The sequence below is a fragment of the Giraffa tippelskirchi genome, chromosome 5 (assembly GCF_054371585.1).
Source record: "Giraffa tippelskirchi isolate mGirTip1 chromosome 5, T2T-mGirTip1v1.2.pri, whole genome shotgun sequence".
Taxonomy (NCBI): Eukaryota; Metazoa; Chordata; class Mammalia; order Artiodactyla; family Giraffidae; genus Giraffa; species Giraffa tippelskirchi.
Genome location: NC_137279.1, coordinates 19725687 through 19750575, shown reverse-complemented (window position 1 = coordinate 19750575; position 24889 = coordinate 19725687). Strand labels below are relative to the sequence as shown.

General features: G+C 41.4%; 1 protein-coding gene across 13 annotated transcripts in view; it reads right to left on the bottom strand.

Annotated features, from left to right (window-relative positions):
- The window catches only part of ABL2 (ABL proto-oncogene 2, non-receptor tyrosine kinase), a 105777-nt gene continuing 80888 nt past the window's right edge, over window positions 1-24889 (bottom strand). For 6 of the 13 annotated variants that reach the window (XM_081485931.1, XM_081485932.1, XM_081485937.1 and 3 more), the window contains 10 exons: window positions 21822-22117; window positions 18399-18671; window positions 17238-17322; window positions 16079-16256; window positions 15333-15517; window positions 14051-14203; window positions 13095-13184; window positions 10339-10512; window positions 9556-9789; window positions 7962-9246 (listed from right to left, as the gene is read on the bottom strand). In XM_081485931.1, the coding sequence (XP_081342057.1) occupies window positions 8066-9246; window positions 9556-9789; window positions 10339-10512; window positions 13095-13184; window positions 14051-14203; window positions 15333-15517; window positions 16079-16256; window positions 17238-17322; window positions 18399-18671; window positions 21822-22117 (2849 nt within the window). In that variant the 3' untranslated portion in view covers window positions 7962-8065. Of the gene's footprint in view, window positions 362-7961; window positions 9790-10338; window positions 10513-13094; window positions 13185-14050; window positions 14204-15332; window positions 15518-16078; window positions 16257-17237; window positions 17323-18398; window positions 18672-21821; window positions 22118-24889 lie in introns of those variants that run through there. The other 7 variants (XM_081485927.1, XM_081485928.1, XM_081485930.1 and 4 more) reach the window with 3 other exon arrangements.

Here is a 24889-nt window from a genome sequence, read left to right as displayed (position 1 = left end):
TTGACAATAAAATATTGCAACCTTTATTTAAAATAAAACACAAGTTGGCAAGCCTTGTGAGACAACAGGCAGACAGCATTCCCCTTTCGAGGGTCTCATTATTTACATCAAGTTTAACACTGTTAGCAGTTCACAGTCAGACAACAGGGTGAAAGTATTAAATTAGAAAAACGAAACACCTGAAAATATATTACAATAACAAGAACAAATACCTGACAACACTGGTAGTGTGACCCATGATTGATGTGTTTTCAGTTAAATCCCATACTGTCTCACTGTGTCCCCTTAGCAGTGCACCCAGGGGTAGGCCCTCCAGACTTGCTCCTGTGCACCCATCACACATACACCTGCAGAGCGTGACCTTTGGTATAAACATTAAACAAGTCTTAAAAAATCTGAATCATATGGTTTAAGGACAAAGTTCTATCAACCACCATGAAATGTTCAAACTTATTTTTGCCAAGCGAGCACAACACTGGAGTTTCTCCACTGATAGTCACTACAGAATTAAGACTGCAAAGAAAGAAAAGCGTGGGGTCTACCCAGGGGACAGGGCTCTGAGCATGCACAGACAGCTCAGTCAGCCTGTTCACGGCAAACACACGAACCAGGGCACAGCTTCCAGTCACCACAGGGAAATCTGAGTACACTCCCCTCCTTCTTAGTGAGCACAACAGTGTATGTACATAATGTGGAATCGCATGTACCCTCTGCGCAGATCTGAGATGTGGTGGTGTCCAAACATACGCCTTAAAGAACAATGAGTACCTCATGGGTCCTTCCAGCTGCTGAATACTAATTTCTCTGAAGGACAATCAGTCTAATCAAGGTGACTTCTCAAAGTCTCAGCACATGTCCTTCAAGATGGAGTTCCAAGAGTGGTCACAGTGAAAACCGGTTTGTCAAAACAGAGGAAGGCTGGTTATCTGGCCCTCATCTATTGGAAACATCTGTCTCGTGGCATTCTTGCCACTCATAACACATGGTACGCTACTTCTGAATTGTACAGAACAGTATTTGGATTCTCCACCAATAACTTCTGAATCGAGAATAAATTTGTTTGGCCTACCTATGTTATTACTGTGTTAGAAATGCTGAAAATTATCTTTTGATGTGAAAACTTTACTAACCAGAAGTCCCATTCTCCAATTAAGAGTTTATAGTGCTTAATTACAAGATTCAAAATGCCTATCCTGAGGCTTAGAGGCAAATCTAAGCAAGCTCCAACCAGACAAACTATGCATTTCCTTTCTAAAAGCCTGCTGGCATTTCACAGTCCACCTCCCCCGAGTTCTGAAGAGTTAGCGGGTAACTCACTGAGACCTCAAGCGCTGTGTGTATAATATAGCTCAGCAGCTTGAATGACATGGAGGATCCGGAAACTTGGTGCTCTGAGTACAATGATGAACAGAGAATCTCACAGAACAGACACAGATGGTGTGTGTGTGTGGCGGGGGGTTGGGGGGCAGGGCCCTTCAACTTAAAAGGACACATCCTTTCCCACAGATGGGCTGCAGGTCTGAAGATCTGCACACATGCCACCTGTGACTGCGGGCTGAGGTCACAGGCCCTGCTGCTGTGTTCAGGTCACAGAGCAATGGGGAAGGGAAAGGAAGTAAATTTTCTAGGAGAGGTCAACAGTTTCAAATTTGTAATAGTGCACTTGGAGGGTAGAAAGGGTCAATTGAGAGAGTCTTCCCCCCAGCTCACCAAGCAGGTGGAGAAACATGCAGCGTCTACCTAGCCAGCAGCCCATGTGGAGAGAACAGCCCACTGACCGGCTCCGAGCCACCGCCACCAGAAAGTTCGTTTCCCCCAGTTTTAGTTCAGTAACCGTGCAACATCAACCTAGCTGACAAATCCTTTCCGCTGCAAAACACACGAAACCCATCTCCGAAGGCACAATTCTCTACGAATGATCTCTGCCACTCCGAGTCAGCCCGGAATCAAGATGCCCCATGCCAGCCTCCTCACCTGGAGAAAAACACTGATGATCACCTGGGTGATCACAGGGTGGAGTCTTCCCTAACTTCCGAGGGAGATGTGGGTCTAGGATGTGGAGTCAGAAGTGAAGGAAATCTCTTGCACCCTTGTTATCTCAAGACAGAACACACACAGCTCAGGTGGGTGGTGTGAAAAGCAGCAGCCCCAGGGCAGAGACTCGTCTTCTGGGACTCCTCTTCTGGGACTCCGCAGTAAACTTCACAGAAGACAGGCTGGGGCCACTGGGGCTCAGAAGACAGTCACTGGGGCAGATGCTGGGGGCAGGGTGCCGCCCATTCCACAGCCCTGAGATCCTCCCCACCCCCTCCCCCAAGTCACACAGGAGGGCAGAGGATGGCAGTGAACTTCTGGCTGTCACGGAGCTGCAACAAAGCCGGTAACAGTAACTGTCACTCCAGGCAACAATGCCAGCTTGCCAAAGAAAAGCCAGCCTTTACTTTTAAAAGTCTGGTAGCTGGAAAAACTGGAACTCCTTCCAAAGAATATAAATTCCTGACTGTTAAAGAGTGGGACAAGTTTCAGAACCAGCCCAAGGCCTCTTCTCTCTGACTGGTGAGGCACCGGCTAGTAGCGATGTCCCTGGGCGTTCACGTGGAAGGTACGGGCAACCCCAGGGCTGCCTTTCCCTATTTCTCGCCTGTTCCCACACATCCCCGACTGAAGCAGGAGGTTACCAAAGAACTGAGCTACTGGCTTGACAAAAGCTGAGACAGAGATACAGACAGCTGAAGTCTATTAATACATAAGAAGAAATTTATGTCCACAGACACTTACCTAAAGATGACTGGTCGTAACAGATGCTTGGGACACAGAGATGGCCCTCAAATCCAGGTAGAATGAGTTAATGCAAGCAAGATGATGAAACCCCAAAATCACCAAGAATAAAAATGTAGACAACCCTGTCAACTCAACTCAACTCAACGTGAATGCCTTGGTGGGGGGGAGGGGGGCATTGAATGCAGAGCCTGATGGTAACAGTAACAGCAGCAGCAAAAATGGAAGGAAGTAGGAGAGACCTGAAAGCAGTGAGCTACAATTCAGAAGTGACCACCAACGCAACTTCCTCTTGAGTATCTTTATAATTTGAGAGGTGAGTTATGGTCCGCCACTCCTCTTAGGAGACAAAAAAAAAAACCATGGATGATAAATGTCAAGCTCACCTATAACTGGTAGGAAACCCTAGAAAAGTAATTCCCAAAGTGCACTGGTTCTACAGCCATCCCCCCACCCCCCCAAACAACAACAAAACTATACAGGACATAGGTTAAAAAAGACACTGTCAACGTGAACAGGTACCGAGTCTGCTCCCACGATCTATATTTAGGACATGAAATGGCTGAGCATGTGGTGGACAAATGTTCAGGGGTGTGAGGGCCTCACTCTTCTTGAGTCAAGGTCCCTGGAAGAGCTTCTTTGTTCTGGAGTGAGTACATGTTACTAAAGTTTTATAATTAAACTAGAAAGTTGGTCCCTAGTTTTGGGAAGTTATTCGGCACTGAGTTACCATTTTAGCAAGACAGTTACTACACCTTCACATACTCATTTAGCAGTTTCATACTTATAAATGTGATACATCACAGAGCTGATTGTTTATGTATCTATTTTCGGGTCCCTTGCAAGCAAAAGCTTATGAATCAATCATCATCTAAATAGACATTAATTTAGATGTCTAAATTATAGACATCTATATAGACATTACAGATGTCTATGTCTAAATAGACATTAATAATACAACTTTATAGTTATATTAGATACTTTTTCTCAAAGTGCTTTCATACATTATCTCAATTATCAAAATGATACGAAACAATAAAGTTTTTTTGTTTTTAAGAAAAAGGAATGTAGGACTAGGTTTTTTTATGTTGCTACTTCTTCATTACAAAGTGCAGATTGCTGTCACTAAGGTCTGTCCAAAAGAATGACCCTATATAATTTTTTAAATTACTGAGTTCTACTGAATGCCTGTTTTGCTAGTGTAGCCATTACTTAACATTCAAGTCCCTTAAGGTCAGAGCGCGCCAGGAACGTGTGCTTTAGAAAGTGTGCAGCACCGTGCAGACGGATTGTCTATCTGAGTCACTTTTTTTGCAGGGTCTCACAAGGCAACAGGAACGGGGGCAAGACCCCACAATGAGAAAGTGAATTAAAAACCACACTCTAGCCTTGGCTCTGCCACTGATTAACTGCTCTGAGCTAATGGGTAAGTAACTTCAACATCCTCTCTTCCCATTTCTTAAGCTGTAAAGAAAAAAGCTGGAGTGTTGCTACTGCTCACAGTGCTGGAGAGATTCTTGGAAAACATATTGGTTGAGACCCAACCCCACAGGGAATTCCACAGGGTGAGGCCAATGCATCAGGATTTTTGTTGGTGGTTTTTTTTTAAACCCCAGGAAATTTTGTTGCACATTCTTGGCAAAAACTCATTGGATTAAGTGTTAATAACAGTAGTAGTTAACATTTGTGAAGTACTCATTACATGCCAGACACTCAAGCTAAGTATCTTACACACATTATCTCATTTAATCCTTACAACAACCCTGAGGTAGTTACTATTATTATCCCTGTTTTCCAATGAAGAAACTAAGGCTGAGGAAGGTTAAGTGTGACTTGCCTTCTAGACTGGCTTTAGAGTCTGAACTCTTAATCACTTATCTAAACTGTATCCTTAAAGTCCAAAGGCTCCATGGCTTTGTTAAATAAATATGGGTGGTGAATTAGCAAAGTCAGCATTTTATTAACTGGGCACTATTTTACCAGTCAACTTTCAGCTGAAGTGTACAAAAATTCTAACTTAAACCCCTTAATTCAGATAAAAAGGGTCTAGTGGAGACCTAATAACCTCAATATATAGAGGTCACCCGGAAAAACACTGAATAAATTTCTCAGGGCCAATTTTTTTTTTAAGGCTATATCTCTGAAAGTCACGATGGAGATCGGTAGGAAAATATACACATTTTAATTGTACACAAAGCCTTTTAAGAAAATATTTCATGTAAAGCACAAACAAGATGTATTTTACACAACACTGCATTGTAAGGTAGTAAATCTAAACTGAAATCATATTATCCGTACATGAAAAGATTCAATCGTGGTAACCCCAAAGGGACGCATACGTATAACCACTTTCGAAAGTTTTCAACACCTTGTAGAATGGTTTCTGCTCCTGCTGTCTGCTTTGTTTTTAAACTAGACAGAATTAAACTACATTTTTAGTTTCTCAAAGTAGTTTTCTCTGCTTTAAATTCAAATGTCTAAATTTATATATGGTTAGTTTTTTTAAAAAATCTGGTCCCTTTCAAGCAGAAAAAGGAAAAAAACCTAAGATACATTTTTATAGTAAGTTGACAGTGTCTCTTTAACCCGAACCCTGAGCCCTCAACTCCTGAAGTTACAGTTAAAGCATCACGTGGATGGAGTGTGCTGCAACAGTCAATGCTACTCTTGACAGTGTTGAGAAAAAAAAAAATCCATTCATGGACATACTGAGCACCTACTATGAATGAGACAGAGCCAGGTGCTACCCCTGAGTAAGACCCAGCCCTCACCCACAAAGACTGCTCTTCGGTGAGAAAACCAGGGAGCTTAAATACACTCAGTAGTGTTCCTCCAAGGCTTATTTTCAGAGCTCTCAAGGAAAGACCCCTTGCTTTAAAAAAAAAAAAAAAGAAAGGAAGAAAGAAAGAAAATCCCCTGAAAAACGATTATAATCCCTCAACTTGCATCCACAATGACAGGGATAAACTTAAAAAGCAGCATAATAATATTCTAAAGTTTTAGCTTTCCCTGCCCCACCCTTAAAAGGCTAATTGCTAAAACAATTTCAAGTTTATGGAAGTATATGATGAAGGAGAGTGGCAAAGAAGAAGGTAGTCGGAGGATTGTTGGTTTTCAAATCCAAGTTAAAGGGAACTCTTCCAAACGTTACAAAGAGATTAGCCAGATCTCTGGTTGCCTGTGTTCCAACCAACAAGTAACAGTCAGAGGGACCACCCAATCCCTGAAAGGAATGCCCAATACCGTCTCCTCTCTGCTTTTTCTTCTCTTGGCCTGGGACTCCTCTGGAACATCCATAGAAAGAATCAATTCCTTTCTTTCTAATGAAAAATAAAATTTCTCCTTGGTCAAAGATGCCAAACTCTGTCCAAAACCATTTTTCCCCTTAGCCTGATTAGTATAATCTCAGCAGTTTTAAATTTCATTATCTGCTACCACGCAAAGATGATGAAAAAGGAGAATGAAAAACATGTATTCATACATAACAATACTGCACTAAAGAGCTTTCCAGAGAGGCTCTCAAAGGGATAACAATACACTTATTGGCAAAACACCCTTGAGAACATGTATCATTACCTCCATTTAACAGATTAAGAGAAGGGGCTACGGGGCTGACAGTGGATCAATGACAGAGCCAGGAAGAAAACTCACTGTCCATCAGTGTTGAATTCCTATCTTCCTAAGTTAATATTCCTTTGGGAGAAAAAAATAATGAGTTTTTAAAAAAATACTGCATTCTCTTTGGAGGCAGGAATGGAGGGGGCATAAAGTTTTAAAAAGAGAATGAAGTGGTCACTGGACTTAGACCTGGTATCGAAAGTATTTATAACATCTAACCAATTAGATTTGGTTCTAAATTCAGAAGTGATCCTAATTAACTTCTGTAACAATAACTGAATAGGGAAGGAAAAGGAGCCATTAGGTGTCCAGGATCTAGTCGGTGTCCCCTGAAAATGACCTGCTTCTTCAATTATGCATTTTTAAATAGAGGTGAAGTGAAAAAATAAATATTAAAGAATATTTCCAATATGATCTTTACAAACAAGCACAACAATTGGCAGGCAGAGTCAGTGAAAGAAGAAAAGCATGTGACAATAACTTAGAGTGATTCATTCGAAATCCGCACAGAGTGAGAGAACGCTTCTCCCCACTCTCTACCTGGATTGGGTCTAAGGTGATAAGGGAGAGGAAAGGTACAGAGGAAGAGTCATTAGGACCAAGCCAGCTTTTCCCCTCAGTCACAGGCTCCTGGGCTGAATGCTGGGTTTCAAGAAGACACCCTTTCCCTGGCACTTTAGTCGATAAAGAAACATATACAGCTGCTCAAGTCCTTGGCCAGTATGTCAGTATGCAGAGACTCCCCTGGGAGCCTGGTCCAGGACCATTATTTTCAATAGTATTCAATGCTGGTTAATGCCCTGAATGCTGCCAGGAACAGAGGAAGACAGCCTGCCCAGCAAGGGGCAGAGAAAAACCACCAGAGACCCCCTATGCCTATGGATCACAGATAGGCACCAATGAGCACAAAGCCCATCCTCATGCATTACGAAATCATACACTAGCCTGGGAGAAGTGGCTTCTGCTAGGCAGTATACAATGTAGCGGGAGGTTTCAATCTCCCTGAACACACATCCTAGCGTTCCTTACCTCCGGCACCAACTAACACACCAACAGAAAACAGGACAGGTGCGTAGAGATAGGGCCACGTTTCCCAGTTTTGCATCCAGCCGTCTGATCTGCAGCTCTTACTGCAGCCGTGACCTTGTGGGAGCCAGGCTAACAGCAGCTTCCAACAGCCTTGAACAAAACCTCTTGGCATGTCCCCACCCACTCACTGAGATCAGTACCACTAGTACCTACTGGAGCCCCTAGTCAATTCCCTTCCATGCGGTGCAAAGCAAGAGCCACAGCCACCCCGCTGTCTGGGCACAGGCCCTGCGGCCTCGCTGGACGGCCCTATCTGGCCAGCTCACATCACTCCAGGTAAGGACAGGCTGGACTCGGTGCTTCGTAGCTCGACAGGCCCACGTCCCTGATGCTTCAGTGCAGCTTCCGATTTGGCCCACGACTGCCCTGCCCCCATCTATTTTCCCTCTCTCCTATGGATTTTGCTTTTTGTTATTTTTGAGATGAACCTGTAAACGTGAGAACTCAGAGATCTGAGGTACTTCACAGAAACACACTCAAGTATCAGTCTTCCATTTTCTGAAACAAGAACACAAGTAAAACAAGTCCCTTTCCCTCTCTCCTCAGAAATGTGTGCATCTTCCCACTTGGCTACCAGTGGCTACCTCTGCACCACATCACTGATTTCCTGTACACACGACAGTAAGTTGTTAAGGACAGGGTTTGCCCCAGGCACGCCAGCAGCTGCGGAAGACACCTGCAGCTCCTGCAGGCTGAGTTCCAGTTTGCTCACAGCCTCTCGGAAGGCAAATTTGTTGCGAGTTTGGGGGATGCAGTCCACATAGCCTGAGCAGTAGTCGAGCAGCTGGTGGCCAGTGTCCACCAGCTGGCTGTTGGGCACAGGTTCCGTGATTGCACTGGACAGTAGGTCAGCACATTCCAGCAGGGCCTCCTTGCTGATTTTGTCGGCTGAGATTTTCTCGGCCGCCTGTTTGGTTTTTCTCAGAGCCACTTTAGTACCTGCTGTGCCATTGGCCATTTTGGCTGGCGAGATGGAAGATGTGGGCAGAGGCACTTGAGGTGGAGGCATCACAGGCCTCCCAGCTTTCCCACTGATGGACACCGCCCCTGGAGCCGCCTTTTTCCCTCCCTCCTGTGTTTCTGACTTAGGCTGGACTGCAGTCGGGGCGATTGGCTCTTCCGTGGAATCTGAGCACACGGACGGATGCTGCAGTAGTCTCATCACTGGTGGTGGGGGTGGGGCACACTTTGGTTTTACCCGGCGGGGTCGGTCCTTGTCTCCAGAGGAAGTGACCTGATGCTCTGATAAGAGCTTGAATTTATTCCCCTGAGAGTCTGTGCCAATGAGCTGCACGTCAGCTGGAGTGTGCTTCAGAGTGGGTGAGATAAGGACGGGCACTTTGTGGTTATGAGTGGTTGGGAGGACCGCAGCAGTCTTGGCTGGAGAAGCCCAGCCGGTCTGCTCGCCATCCTCTGGGACTCCAGCCATGCCAAGTCGTGCCCCACCATTCCTCTCCTTGCTCTTGGGGGCAGCTGCCACTCCAGCCACCCCCAACCCTGGAGAATCCTTCTCTGTAGTGGCTGGATCCCCAGAGGGGGTTCTGAGAGGAAGAGCGGTGCCTCCTCTGGGCAAAAGTTTGGCTTTTGGTCTCTCCCTGGTCGGAGCGGCACCTTCCTCTGATTTTTTTGGAAGCGTGTCATTGGCCCTGTCCACATTCTCTTCTGGCTGAGAAGAGGTGGACACTGTCCTTTCCAGCTGGAGTTTGGACCTCTGGCAGTTCCTGGGAAGGGTCATTGCCATCCTATCCTGCTCTGGAAGCCCTGAGGACATGGAAGATGTAGAGTTTGACCTTGGAAAAGGCTTGGAAGTGTCATCACTGGCTGTGAGTTTACCTGCTCGTAAGCCCAGTGTCTTTTTGATTAAGCGTGGTGTAAAGAAGCCTGTGATGCCAGACCACCCGCCCCCAGCAGCGCCACTGCCCCCACCCCCACCACCGTCGTCATTACAGAGGTTCCTCTGTGCAAAGCTACCCCCATAGCACTTGGGTGGCACCAGACTCGCTTCTTGCTGGGCAGGAGTGAGAGAAAACCCTTCAGCATGCTGCAGAGAAGCAACAGATGAGAAGTTACCCGTCAGTTCGTATTTCTTGTGGGGCTGGTTCTCCATTTCTCGGAAGGAGCTGCTGCGTTTAGGTGGTGTGGGAGCGTTTCTTTTTTTCATAAAGGAGCTGAAGAAGCCTCCCTTCCTATCTCTGGTGAAGCATGTCTCTTTGGCATCTTCCAAGAGGCTGCTGGGTGACTTGTCTCTCTGCTTTCGAGGCAGTGCTGGGGACCCACTGGGGGCCTGTGCACTTCTAATGAACCCTGATTTAAAAAAAAAAGAACAGCCAATCAGGATTGTGAAAAGTAAGTGACTCGCCTGAGTTACTAAGGCTGGATTGTGAAGAGTGTTGTTGGCATCTATTAAAAGTCAAGTGTTAGCAGGGCTCAGAGGAAACTAATAAATACATTATCATGTCACACTGCTGTTCCAAATGTGATGTGAGATATAAATGGAAAGAAATAAACCTGCTGGTTTTTATCTCAGCATCCATCTTTTCTCTAGCAACTACAGCACAACCTGGCTTTACCTATCAGACTCAGTGAAGAAATTTTTGCCAGAACCATAAGGACTGCAACTATTTGAGAATCAGGAGTTTAGGAAATGGAGAGGGAGGCAGAGTTGTGTATTGAATGGACAGATCACGACTACTAACACTGGCAATGCAGAACCGAGGACTAGAATGGTATTTAAAACAGATGCTGGCCACACTTTTCCTTGAGGAAGACAGGCAGGAAAGTGGAAATAAAAGCTTCATACCCCATGGCTCTTTAAACAAGGCAGTTTGCCTCTGCCTCCCTAGGGACTCGTACCTGGTGCTGAACTGGAAGCAGAATTTTCGGTGGCATCTTGTGCCCCCTCAATGTTCTCCTTGTTCTCCCCCTGCTTCTTCAGCGTCCGGGTCTTGGAAGGAAGCAGAGGCAATCGGGGCAGATATGGAACCACAGAAGAGGAGGCGGCGGCCCTCCCAAGCTCCTCAGCAACCTCTGTGGGGAGGACAGGGCAATGATAAAAAGAACAATTTCATGACAAAAAAGAAAACAGGGAGTTTTCTCTTTTCAGAAAAGGCAGACAACTGAGAGGACCTGAAAAATGGAGTACTAAAACATGTAAGTGGAGTCACAAAGTGCGTACCCTTTGAGTCTGGGCTTACTTTTGCTCAGCATTCTAGCTGTAGATTCATCCATGTTACTGAATGTGGCAGGGGGTTTTCTTGTTGCTGTGTCCATTCTCCTCTTGATGAATACTTGCTGTTTCCAGTTTGGGGCTATTATGACTATATGGCTAGAAACATCCTACTATGTGTCTTTGACTGCAACAGTGGTATGCACGCCTGCTAGATACAGGAGCAGGACTGGTGGGTCACAGGACCAAACTGCCTTCCCAAACTGGCTGTCCCAATCTCCACCCCCACTAACTTATAGGAAAGCTCTGGTTACTACGCATGCTTGCCAAAGTTTGATGTCTGTTCATTTGATTTTAATTTTAGCGTTTCTGAGGTAGGTATGTAGTGGCCATTCATTGCTTTATTTTGTACTTCTCTGATGATGGGTGATTTCATATGCTCACCGGTCAACTGGATATCTTTATTCACAAAGAGCTTATTCAGAGGTTGAACAAAGCAAACAGCTATCTGCAGATATTTTTATTTTCAGGTTGTGCCTTGCAAAAAAAAAGGAGGCTAGATACAATTCATTGCATGCCGATGAAGCAAATGAGGCTCCTAAAAATGTGTTCATCGCATTGGTAAGCCTCTGCCGATTAGAAGTGGCCATGGGTTTTGTGGCTTCAATAATAAAAGACTCACTTTGCTATTCTTTCCTGAACAAAAATGAAGTACGGATCAGTCAAATTTTGTCATTTTGTAATTTACAACGTTTTTGGTAATTATTTTTCAAAATTGACCCCCCCCACAAGTGTGGGGACATAGCACATAATTCAAGCCATGCCAATGAGATTCCAATGATATTCTGGATTTGACTCCACAGGAACTAAAGGGTACAGAGGGAAGAGAAGTGCTGTGATATGGAGCTGCTCAATCTGGCGCAGAGGGCGAGCTGTGCCCTCCCCAACCTGTAGAAGTTCCATGTATAGAAGGACAAGGATGGAAATACTTGTCGTTCAACTCTGGTGGTGTACTTTTCCCTTTCTTCTCAGCAAAACATGATAAATCACTAAAGGAAGCAGAAAAAAAAACAACTTGCCTAATTTCTTCTTCAAACATTTTTTTAACTTGAACTTAAGTAGTAAGTGCTCTGTTCAATTATGAAGAAAAAGAAAAATTTGAAAAAATGTGTATACAACTCTGGAATTACACCAAAATATCTAATAGGCAAGTATAACTCAGAATTCTGTGTTTTTAGCTCTCAAGAATATTCTTTTTCATTTTATTTATTCAAGTATTTATTTAGTTGTGGCTGCGTTGGGTCTTTGTTGCTGCTCTCAGGCATCCTCTGATTGTGGTGAGTGGCGGCCCCTCTCTAGTTGCAGTGTGCGGGCTTCTCACTGTGGTGACTTCTCTTGGTGCAGAGTATGGGCTCTAGAGCAGAGGCTTCAGTAGTTATGGCGCGTAGGCTCAGCAGCCCCGCAACATGTAGAATCTTCCTAGACCAGGGATCCAACTTGTGTCCTCTGCATTGGCAAGCAGATTCTCAACCAGTGGACCACCTGGGAAGTCCAGTCTCTCTCTTCATAAGAAATAAGTTTATTTATTTTCTGATTGGGCATTTTATCTATTCAATATTTATTTTTATTTATCTACACCAGGTCTTAGGTGGAGCATCTCTGATCTTGAGATGTGGGATATTTAATTGTGGCATGCAAATTCTTAGGTGTGGCATGATGGATCTAGTTTCCTGACCAGGTATCTAACCCAGGTACCCTGAATTGGGAGCTCACAGTCTTAGCCACTGGACCAGCAGGGAAGCCCCAACAAGTACGTTTACTTTTTGACTTTTGCATATAATTTTAAAGACGCATTATACGAAAAAGTAGGAAACTTCCTATACGTGTCCATATACTTGTTTTTTATATAAGAAAAAGATTCTCACTGTTCATAGCTTAGCTTATTTAACATTCTCATTCTAAACTCCTTTCTGTGTCAATATATTTAAGAATATCATTTTAACTACTCAATTACAGGGATAAGTTTGGGTAGGCTCCAGGAGTTGGTGATGGACAGGGAGGCCTGGCGTGCTGCGGTTCATGGGGTTGCAGAGAGTCAGACACGACTGAGCAACTGAACTGAACTGAATAATTAACATACTGGATACTTAAATGTTCTTAATTTTTCAGTACTATAAACTACACTCTGATGTAACACCCTTACAGCTAAATCTTTGTTCATACTCTTAAAATATTTCAATGTTAAAAATATGAGCTAGAGACAAAGATACATTTTAAAACAGAAAAAAAAAAAGAAAAAGTAAAACAACAATAATAAAGGTCAAGAATTAATTCAATATCCTGAAATGGAGTCTCAAATTATAAGACACTATCATTTTTGGAATGTTATCATCCCCAGCATCCAGAACTAGCCCGCACCAACAGTAAATCACCAGGTTCTCACCTTCAGAAATGCTCGAGTCGTGGAACATGGTTTCAAAAGCTTGATGTGTTTCAGCAAAAGAGGGCCTGTCGGCAGGGCTCCACTTCCAGCCTATGTAACCAAAAAAGAACAGTAATAAAAGCTTCTTGGCAGAAATTAAATATTCAGGGCACACCTGAGGGTGAGTTCCATGCACTGGGACATGTGCTAGTTAAGGCACAGTTACAGCAAGTCCGCAGTGACAGTGAGGCAGCTGTTTCTTAGTCCCAGCCCCAGAGATGTGATGAACCCTCTTCCTAGGGCTAGTCCTTCTATGCAGTCTCAGCTCCTGTTCCCTCCACTCAAGGGATGCAGAGGGTGGGGAGATGGTTTAGAAAAGTTTTCTTCCATTGGAAAAATGAAAAGTAGTAAAACCTGTCTTCAAACTCACTGTTAAAAATAACTAGTTGTACACATTCCAAAACATAACAGTATATCAGAAAAGGGGAGTTTGGAATTCACATTTGACAAGAGCAGTTGGCAATGCCAATGCTCAGTGAGAAAATAATGAGACTCAAATACATTGCAGTTTAATTCACTAGTCACCTCCCTACTTTTTCATCTTTAAGAAGTCAGATGCTCTTGTTTACACATCACAGAAGTCACTTCCATGCATTCTCCAGTCTTCAACACTTATTTTGTGTAGCTGAGAGCAGCCCTCCCCAAGCTAATCTCCAAATCCATTTTTTATTATCCTTTATACATGCAAATGTTTTGGGAAACGGAATATCTGGGCCATAGACAATGATTTTTAGGATTCCAGTATGACTCAGTAGTAGAGCATACAGTATCCCAACTGATTGATCAATGACCAACTCTATGTCATGAGGCTGAATACAATCTTACAACATTGATAGGGAAAATGTTTTCAATTTTGTTAATCATCCTGAATTGTTCACTTAAACTACTTCAAAATTAAAATATGCAAGAACACTCACATGCTCTCATAAGTTCATACACCTTAGGGGGACATCCTTCAGGCTGTTCCATTCGATATCCTTTTTCCAGTAGATCATATACCTGAGACAGGTCAATACCTGGATATGGTGACATCCCATATGTAGCAATTTCCCATAAGAGCACCCCAAATGCTGCAGAAGGGATTTGAAAAAAAGAGCTTTTATGTTTCTTCTAATTTATTATTTATTTTATACCATTAGGTGACTTCTCTTTCAAATTGTCACAATGTTACAACATTAGTATACTCTTATAATTCTTAAAACATGACTTGTTCTTCTAAGATATTTTCCACAGGAAAAGTTTAGGTATGATCTAAAGACAGTTTTCTTTAAATTTCCCAGTTTGGTGGGCTTCCCTGGCAGTCCAGCAGTTAAGACTCCATGCTTTCACAGCAGGGCGGGCAGGTTCAATCTCTAGTCAGGGAACTTAAGGGCCACACAAGATATGACCAAAATAAATACATAAATAAATTTCCCGATTTCTATTTGGATTTCCTTTACAAGGAGGGAGAATAAACTAGGACCATATAAGAAGTCTGGGGCATAATCAAAACTATTCTTAAAGCAACTTACAATCTATTTAATGAGTTTCACAATTTTTAAGTCACTAATACTAAAGGAAGAATATAAAAATGGACACATTTGAAATCAAATGAAATTCACATGCGAAGAAAGAATTTGCTTGATTCTGTCACAGGTTACTCTTGAGTTTGAGATTGCTGGTAAAACACAATCTAGAATTCTCAACTATTTCTACTGCCCCAAATCCAAACATCCAGACTCGTTCTGTCCCCCAAGTCTCTACTAAATAATATTCCTTTTCAGGGCAGTAGAAACAAGATCAGTTAAAAGGACAAATTCCAGATAAAACTTCACCATGCCTTCCTTGAAAGGAGGTTACCACTCTGTGTCACAGTGCTCTAGATACAAGCAATAAAGTCCAACATGGAAAATATGGAGCTCTATAGAGAGGATCGTTAGAATTGCAGTGCAATATAGTATCTAGACTGTGAGTGCTCCCAAGGCAGGGACTTTTTTTTTTTTTTAACTTTATTCTTTACAGTTTCTTTCCACAGTAAGTACCCTGCAAATGCCCAGCAGATAGTATTTATTAATAATAAATGCTTGCTGAACAGTTGAAGAAGGATGGGTGTAAAAGCAGAGTATACTGATCATATACAAAAAAAGTAGCTCTAAAGAATTAAGCATTTACGTATAAAGAAAACGATGATACACAGAAAAATGTCGCTTCCAACCTTACCCCAGACGTCAGATTTAATTGAGAAGGTATTGTAGGCAAGACTCTCTGGTGCTGTCCACTTAATAGGAAATTTGGCTCCAGCATGAGCAGTATAGGTGTCTCCAGTCATCAATCTACTTAAGCCAAAGTCAGCCACTTTCACCACATGGTTTTCTCCCACCAGGCAATTACGAGCTGCAAGATCCCTGTGGGAAAGAAACCCTACTGTGATTCTATTCGGATGGTTCTGGAAAATGGTCATGAATGCTCCATTATCAGTTCTTTGTGCTACAAGCAGAGTTTGATAAGTAAGTGCTGACAGGTATGGTAGTATTTCATGAAAACTGCTAACATGGTAGAAAGCCACTAATTATACATCTCTTGTAGAGTACTCACCAAGAGGCAGTTATGTGATACCACAATAAAACAGGCTTCAGAAAACCAGTTCCTATTTATAAGTACATTGGGATAGGTTTCAGAGGTGGGTAACAGAGGTTTTAGTTTCTTCACCAAGACAGAAAACTATTTTTAAAATCAAGCCACTAGATGGAGCAAAATGATCTTGGACTTAGTCCTGAGCAAAATAAAGAGCCCTCTGTTCTGAGAACAGCAAAGGCCCTGCATTAGTACTTTAATCAGAGGACACAGTAGGTTTCTAAGTTGGAAATGACATTACAAAGGTCCTTGTGAAAGAGAAAACTACTTTCCTGAGTTATCTGTTTGTCAGCTTCCTGGTTAGTCACAGGTGATAATCGGGTTTTACACACCTATGGATGAAATTCTTCTTCTCTAAATACTCCATTGCAGAAGAGATCTGAGTGGCCATGTAAAGCAGTACAACTGCAGTCACTTCTTCACGGTTGCATTCTCGGAGATAATCAAGCAAGTTCCCATAAGGCATGTATTCAGTCACAATGTAAAATGGTGGCTCCAAGGTACATACACCTGATAGTTCAAAGAGAGCTTGTTTTATTAGCATATATTTAAACACTCCAACCACTCTGGCAAGAATAACTGACAATTTTTTAAAATCTAGTCCAGCAGTAATCTTTTCCTTTCCTGCCATTTCATTCTCTGAAAAGAACAGAGCAACTGTTAAGAAGCTGGATGGTAGTGAGTTTCTACTTCCAATGATACCATGCTCTGGAAATTCACATGCATTTTGAGAATGTTTGAACAAAGGCAGAGTTACTTGCATTAATTCCATAAGGGGTCAGGACCACCAATACCTCTAGAGTTCTGTATGTGCCCTTGATTTCACATCCTCAGCTGCCTCCTGCTGACAGTGTTTATCTAAAAGTAACAGAAACTGTGCATACGGTAAAGACTATGTGAGCCCAGACTGCAATAATGCTTTATAAAATGATTATAACTCTTTTCATAGTTGAGGATTTCATTACTACATAGCAGACTCCTTGTAAAAATCCAAAAGAAGCGATTTCCTTTGGGATAGTTTGGCTCAATGAACACCCAAAGAAACTGGCCCTATTTTTAAAAGGGCAATTGTTTCAGTCAAAGATTTCTCTGTGACCTGAATAGGTGAGAAGCCTATCGATCACTGCAAAGCACTTGGGTGGTCACAATTTTTAATCCGTTTCTTTTCAATGGTCCTTTGCTTTATGTCTTTATTTTGTAAAAAATATTTCAGGACAGTTTGTGGTTTAGTATCATTCTGAATGATTCCGAACTTTGGATCTGGGGCAATCAGCACAAGCTGGGCAGTTTCATACATTGCAATCAATCCAGGTCACTGTTTCTTGGGTAATTTTAAAACAGAGACTGCTGATTAAAATAATAACCATTTATTGAAATAGATTTATACTGAGAGCTTCTGCCATGGTGATACAAAAGGAGGGTTGGGGGACAACAGGGGGTTGGGGGACAAGCATCTTTGAGGAAACCTATGGTTCAGACAAGCTCCCTCACCTAATAGCTGTACCAGGTTAGGATGCTTGATTTCCTTCATCACTGCAGCTTCCTTGAGAAATTCCTCCACCTCCATAGTATCTTCCTGGAAAGGGGGGAAGACAAGAAAGAAAAAGAGGAGAGGGACAAGCCCCCACCTTAATCATCTGAGTCAACTCACACTCCTAAAACTTCAGTTTTAAAAGCGTGTACCTTTTGGATATTTTAGCACTTACTTCAAGAAATTTTATCGCTGCATAGTGCGCTCTGTATAAGTCCAATTAACAAAGAAAAATGTCTCCTTTAATTTATTCAGTATTTGAAACTGAAGTAAAATTTAGTAGGGTAAGTAAAATTCAGCAATTGTGTCCTAGCACAACTGAAACACAAAAGACCTGGATAGACAATTCAATTCTCTCAAAGTTTCTTTCTAGATATCTCAAGCCTTTGAAAGAGGAGCCAGAACAATTACCTGTTTACATATTTATATTCCTGACAAATTCCTTAAGGAGCAAGGTGTGTCTGCAGGGCTGTGTGTGCATATTGGTTCACACTCAGAACAAGCACTTAATAAATGCTTGGTAAAAGAACTGACTACTACTCAGAGGTGAAGAGCAGTCCTTAGGAGTCCTCCAGAGTTACTGAGGCATATGAGAAAATCTTCAGAGAATGGGATGAGTGATAAAACTTGTAACTCGCTACCAGGATGCTTAAAGGAGAGAGACAGGCTGGCATCAGGAAGATTTCTGTGAATATGAAGAATAAGGTGATCTAATCTCAGGGAGATGGGAGAAGCAAGCAGCAGGGAGACAAAGGACAGAACAAGAAAGTGATTCTCCAACAATGCATGGAGAATTCTGCCCAGCAGGGGTTGTTCTGAGGAAGGAAAACAGCTCGCTTTGCTTTTACAAATTATAATTTGCTTCTAACCTCCCACCAAGATCTGTATCAACATCCTCCAGAGACAAACCTTCCCCACATGTGGGTTTCACTGCGTTGCAGTGAATAATCTGCCCCTGCATTGTCAGCAATGGCACCAGGGTTAATCATCACAATTTGCTGATGTGCTTGGCACAAGTGGGTGGAAAGTGTTCCAAAGTTAAAGAAGGGCACGATGGTATTTCCAAGTGATTCAGCACAAAAGAAAAAGACGCCTGAAAACTGTAATTCTCAGCAACCCACCTTCAATGTTTTCACAGCAACCGTAAGGCTGTATTTCTTCCAGACGCCAACGTAAACCTCTCCATACTGACCACCCCCAAGTTTGTGCTTCATGGTAATATCTGTTCGTTCCATTTCCCATTTGTCATGGATGGGGGACACACCGTAGACTGTAGGTTTATTACACTTGGGTGCCGGATAGTGTAGTGTCGTCACCAGCCCATCAGCCACTGTGGAGTGATGGTGAACAAGCTCGGCCAAGGTGCTGAAGCGGCTCTCAGCAGTTACATACACCTGGTAAGGAGAGTGGAGAAAAATAAACCAACTGAAAAGGGGTCATTATCTCACTGGTCTCAAGACATGAAAATAAGCAGCACTACCCACAACAGCCAAAACATGGAAACAACCTAAATGTCCATCGACAGATGAATGGATAAAGAAGATGTGGTGTGTGTACGGATGGCAACAGAATATTACTCAGCCATACAAAGAACAAAATAATGCCAGTCACAGCAACGTGAATGCAACTAGAGATTATCATACTAGGTGAAGTCAGTCAGAAAGAGAAAGACAAACACCATACAATATCACTTATATGTGGAATCTAAAATACGACACAAATGAACTTATCTATGAAACAGAAAATCACAGGCAGAGAGAACAGACTGGTGGTTGCCAAGAGGGAGAGGGTCGGGGAAGGGACAGAATGGGTGCTGGGGATAGCAGATGCAAACTATTATATACAGAATGGATAAACAACAAGGTCTTACTTATAGCATAGAGAACTATATTCAATATTCCATGATAAATCATAATAGAAAATAATATAAAAAGAATGTAGATACATGTATAACTGAATCACTGTGCTGTATAGCACACATTAACACAACATGGTAAACCAACTATACTTCAATTTTAAAAATGCTTATTTAAAAAAAAGATGAAAATAAGGCATTATCTTACTGAGATAAATGGAAGAATTACGGAAGAATTTAACCATGATGGGGGGGAGAGGCAGAGAACTTCAGTTTAATCTCATTTAAACTATTCTTCTTATGATTCCTAAAGTAGCTCGAGTCTTGAGGGAGAAAACTTCTATCTACCTGGATCATCAAGATAACTGGTCTTCAAATATTTTTAAGCTAAACGACTAAGGAACCCAAATATATAAGATAAAGGAAGAGAAGTGCTGATTAAAGTAGGTAAGAGGGGAATGGCTTCCTGTAAAAGTTCATGAACTCCAACCTCAGAATCTTACACAGAACATAATTTGAAAACCACGGATTTTAATATTTTTGGTAGAGAGAGGGTATTCAAGTATCTTAACGATTTTTATTTCATTAAGATGCACTTTTGAGTGTCCAAGCAATTTTTTAAAAAGAGTAACAATTTTATTTCAGAAAGTAAACAAAACAGTAGTTAATTTGTGATAAACAAGAAGAAGGATAAAGTAGGATAGCAGTCTCTGAGCCTTATCTTCCAAGAGTGCTTGTTTATTTTTTTAAAAAGAGATTTCTAGTGTATACAGAAGAGCATACAATTAATAAATGGAGAACTGATGAGTTCTATAAAGTGAATCCACCCATGATAAACATCTCCCACACAAGAGAATTATAGTATTACCAGCACCCAGCAGCCTCCTTCCTGCCCTCCCAGCTATTGACCCCTGCAAAAGTAACCACTCTGCTGACCTCTAACACCTTAGATTAGCTTAGATTGTGAACTGTACCTATGCAAATGGAATCACACAATAAGTATTGTTTTGTGCCTGTTTTCTTTCATTCAACTTTCATTGTGATATAATTCATATATTTCACCACAAAATTCACAACTTCAATTGTGCAATACAGTGATTTTTAATAAATGCACTGATTGTCCAACCATTACCACTATCTAATTTTGGAACATTTTCATCACCCTACAAAGAAACCCCAGACCCATTAGAGGTCATTCCCACTCCTCTCATCCCATTCCTCAGTAATCCCTAATCCCTTCTACTCAACTTTATGTGTAAGAGATTCATCTATGACTGTTCCAGAGGGCCGGATAGTAAATATTTTAGGTTTGTGGCCATAGCATTTCTGTCATTACTCAAGTCTGCCATAATGTTGAGAAAGCAGCCATAGACAATACATAAACAAATGGGTTTATCTGTATTCCAATACAATTTTATTTACAAAAGTAGGCAGCCAATGGGTCATAGTTTTTCCTAGTAGTGTGTGTAGTGGTACTATGTTCACTTTGTATGAGATTCCATTTTACAAATATACCACAATTTATTAATTCAGTCTACTGCTGTCAAGACAGTTGAGTGTTTCTAGTTTTTGGCTACTACACATAACACTGCTGTGAACATTCCTGTACATGTCTGCTGAACACACATGAACTCACTTCTGTTGGGAAGACAACCAGAAGTAGATCTGCTGAGTGGCCCTTATATCATCACTTCTCTGATTCTATTTGGTTTCATGAAGAAAAAATATGTCTTATAAGGTGATGCAAAGAAAATTAATAATTTACTGTTTCCTACCTTTTACCAGCCATTATCTTTTATGGAAATTATCTCACTGAATGCTTCCAATAAAATGGGATGGGAAACTGAGGCTTAAGTAAGGTTACAACGTGAATAAATGATGGAATTACCCAGCAAACCAGATTTGTCTAAAGCCTATGCTTTTCCCCTACTATGCATATCACAAAAAGAGAAAGAGTGGAAGAAACAATTCAATCTAAATTTATTGTTCAAGGACTTCCCTGGTGGTCCAACACTTAAGAATCTACCTTGCAATGCAGGCAATGTGGGTTCAATCCCTGGTCGGGGAACTAAGATCCCACAGGACACAGAGCAACTTAGCCTGCACATCATAACTATAAATTTACTGTTCAATAGAAGAACTAACATAAACCTACGCTTTACCATTTATAAAGTAAGACAGTTCCATTCTAACATAGCCATTCTTATACAGTTGGTCTTTCTAACCTGCAAAGTGCTAAATGACTGATGGACCTATTTACATTAACATACATTAATGATCAACATCAGTCTCGGAAGCCTAAAGTTTTACTCTTTAAACTTTCTGGTAGAGATTATAATTTTCATAGATACAAGGGTTAATTTATAAAATTCCACACAATGTATTGGATGTATATGTGCATACCTGTATACTGATGATGATGATAACAGTTAACTTATACAGCTGTTTCCTTCATTTTTCACCTTCAAATCTAGCTCATCTTTAAACCCTTAACATAATAACATAATTTCCATTACTGTATTGTTTTGAAAAGAGTAAGCTCTCTCTCACGTGCCAAACAGCTCAAACTCACATCAGTCATTAGTTTCTTCCATGTCAGACATAAAAATTATATTCTTTAGTCATTCTGAATATTGTTTCTAAAGAGCAGGCCCATTCACACCAAGAGGTGGCTGCCAGCCAGTCTTACCTTGCCATCTGCGGTGGTATTGATCCTGTAGTGATACACACGCCCCTCGTACCTGAGAGAGATTGACAGCTGCCCGGGGCTGCTCTCACTCTCTCGCACCAGGAAGCTGCCATTGATTAGACTGCTGAGTAGGTACTCTGCTGCACTGCGAGACACAGGTCCATGGTACCAGGAATGTTTTTCCAGGCTGTTCACAGGGGTGATGTAGTTGCTTGGCACCCAGCCTTGGCCATTCTTAGAGCGAACTTCGCTCCACTCTCCATTCTGGTTGTAACCTAGGACTCGGAGCTTTTCACCTGGCCAGGAGATCATCACAAAGGGAAAGAAAAGATGTCAGACTTTATCTCAAACAGAAGCAGTCTACTGTCAAGCTTGAAATTCACTGAAAAAATGAATCAAGAACTTTTAAACCAACACAATTTTTTTTTTTAATAATGAAAATGAACTTTGCTATCATCATAGCCTAACTGATATTTTTAGCTTGCAGCTTAAACAAAAGAAGCATACTTAGAAATGGTTTTCTGGCATTATCAACAGGGTTTCAAAAGCTTTTATACTACAGGGAACTCCATATATGTAACTAAGGTAGCATACAAAGATTAAAAGGTTACTCAAATGTCTGGAATAGGACATGGTCTCACTCCTCATAAAAAATGAAATTAATTTTTTCCTCAAAAGAGTCTGTCACAGAACATATATATGTTTCAATGCTAACAGCAATCAAGGATTGGAGATTAGACATGTAAAACACAAAGTTACTTCTAAATTTCAGTTGGCAACAAGGCTACAAAAACCATCAATGCAAAAACAAAAAACAAAAGCACAGACCACAGAGCTATCAGCAATATTTCAGAAAGAAAAGTGTGGAGGTAGGGGTCAGCAGTCAGGACCTTGAAAGCACAATCTTTTCCAGGACTCAAGTTTTAAAATAATTTCCCTCCCATTCCCCATAATGAATGAATCACCCATCTGCTCCTCTCAAATTAGTGTGTGGCAAAGGGAAGTTGAGTCTGATGTTGGAGGCTAAGACTCAAGTTACTCAGAGTATCTTTGCTATCAATTTCAATGTCCTTGATTTCTCTAATAAAGTTGTGAGTATCAACTTCAGACTCCCTAAACATGCATCCTTCCTCTGTACTTGCAGCACAGGCAAAATAGGAAAAGTGAGAGAGATCATTATCAATAAATGATAATTTAAAGAATCCTGGGACTTCCTTGGCAGTCCAGTGGTTAAGACTCTGTGCTCCCAATACATGGGGGCATGGATTCTCCCTGATCTAAGATCCCACATGCTGCATGGCAAGGTCATAAAAAAAAATATAAATAAAGAATCCTTATAAGGCCTTGCACCCCCATATCTGAGAGATGCAAGCCTTCCTATAGAGTTCACATCCACCTCTCAGTGTCAGAGAACAGAAGAAAGCCGCAGCAATCAAAAGCACGTGGCCCAGTACTTATTAAGCAAAGGCTATTGGGGAAAAACTCAAAATTATTATTCTGCCAGTAATCTAACTTTTTTCAGTGGTCTACAGAAATGTTTGCCATAGTATGACTTTCTATTTGCCCCTACTATCTCACTCAAGACCCTGGGTTGTGAGACATTCAGTGAGAAAAAACATGGGTATGTGCACGTGCACGCACACACACAGAAAATATACACACGTATAGGTAGATAGTGTGTGTACATGTGGCGGTGGAAATGCACAAGTGTGTTGATAAATACTCCCCAATCATATCTGCAGGGAAAACAAATCTTAGTGCTGTCAGAAAAGCTATATAAGACTTGTCAGTCTGCAGCTTTTCTCTAATATTCTTAAGAAAATGAGAAGACTAAGTTCTTTACCAAGTACATTATTCTTCCTTACAAAGGACTGATAATGACAGGTCATCATAATCAGGATATAGTCAAACACTCTAGGTTTTGGGCTATTTGCTTTTCTCTTTTTTGGCAGTTAGGAGGAGAATTTTCCACTCTGGAAGTGTTCAATACCATGAAGATTAACAATGGAATAAACATTGACCCTATTGCCAGAGGAAACCTAATTTTTTAATTCAAGCAAAATATTGCCTTCAAAGAAAGAACTAAAATATGTATTGTTATTTAATTTTAAAAAATATTTTCTTGTCTTTTAAAATAAAAAAATCAGCTTTAGCATGACAACATTTTATATTAAATTAAAAATAAGAACCTGGATAAAAATCTGGCATTTCATAGGTTTTGGACTATACAGTCCATGGAATTCTCCTGGCCAGAATACTGAAGCGGGTAGCCATTCCCTCCTCCAGGGGATCTTCCCAACTCAGGGATCGAACCCAGGTCTACCGCATTGCAGGCAGAATCTTTATCAGCTGAGCCACCAGGGAAGCCCTTAAAAGAAATCACTGTTGACTGTAAGATAAACGAAATCCCACTTTTTGAGATGTATACTAGTAGTTGCTATAACTGGTAACTGATGAATCAAAAGGCTTTCTTTATCAATGTATCCTTGGTGACTGAGCTATCTTGGAAAATACTGACATGAAAATTATATCTAGGAAACAACGTTCTGAGTCACCTTCACCAACTTTCCCACTGAAGTATGTTAAGGTAAAAGACTGTGTTATAGCCCAAAGAGACTACCTACCACACATAGTATAAAATATTTCTGAAGTTCTGTATCCTAAAACTGTGTAAAATTCTCCTCCCATCATAAAACACAGTTCCACACACATACAAATACTATCAAAAGCATGTATACATACCATCATCCCCACTCTGGGACATACATACACCCCAGAAACTCAGTTTTAAGGATTTCTGCTTTTGATGAGTCTAGCTGGATTTTAAAAATTGATGTACAAAAATATTTTATTTCAGGGTAACCTTCCTTGAGTGGAGACCTGTCTTAATTTGGTGATCCACTCTCACTTACTACCTCATTTCAAACCTTACAAATAAGAGAAGTATTGTTTGACAAAGAATCATTTCATTTACACTTTCACGTAGCTAAAAATTATTCAGAATCTTATTTTTTCCTAGTAGGAAGCTTTCATAAATTCAAAAGACAAGAAAAGTGTAAGCAGATTAT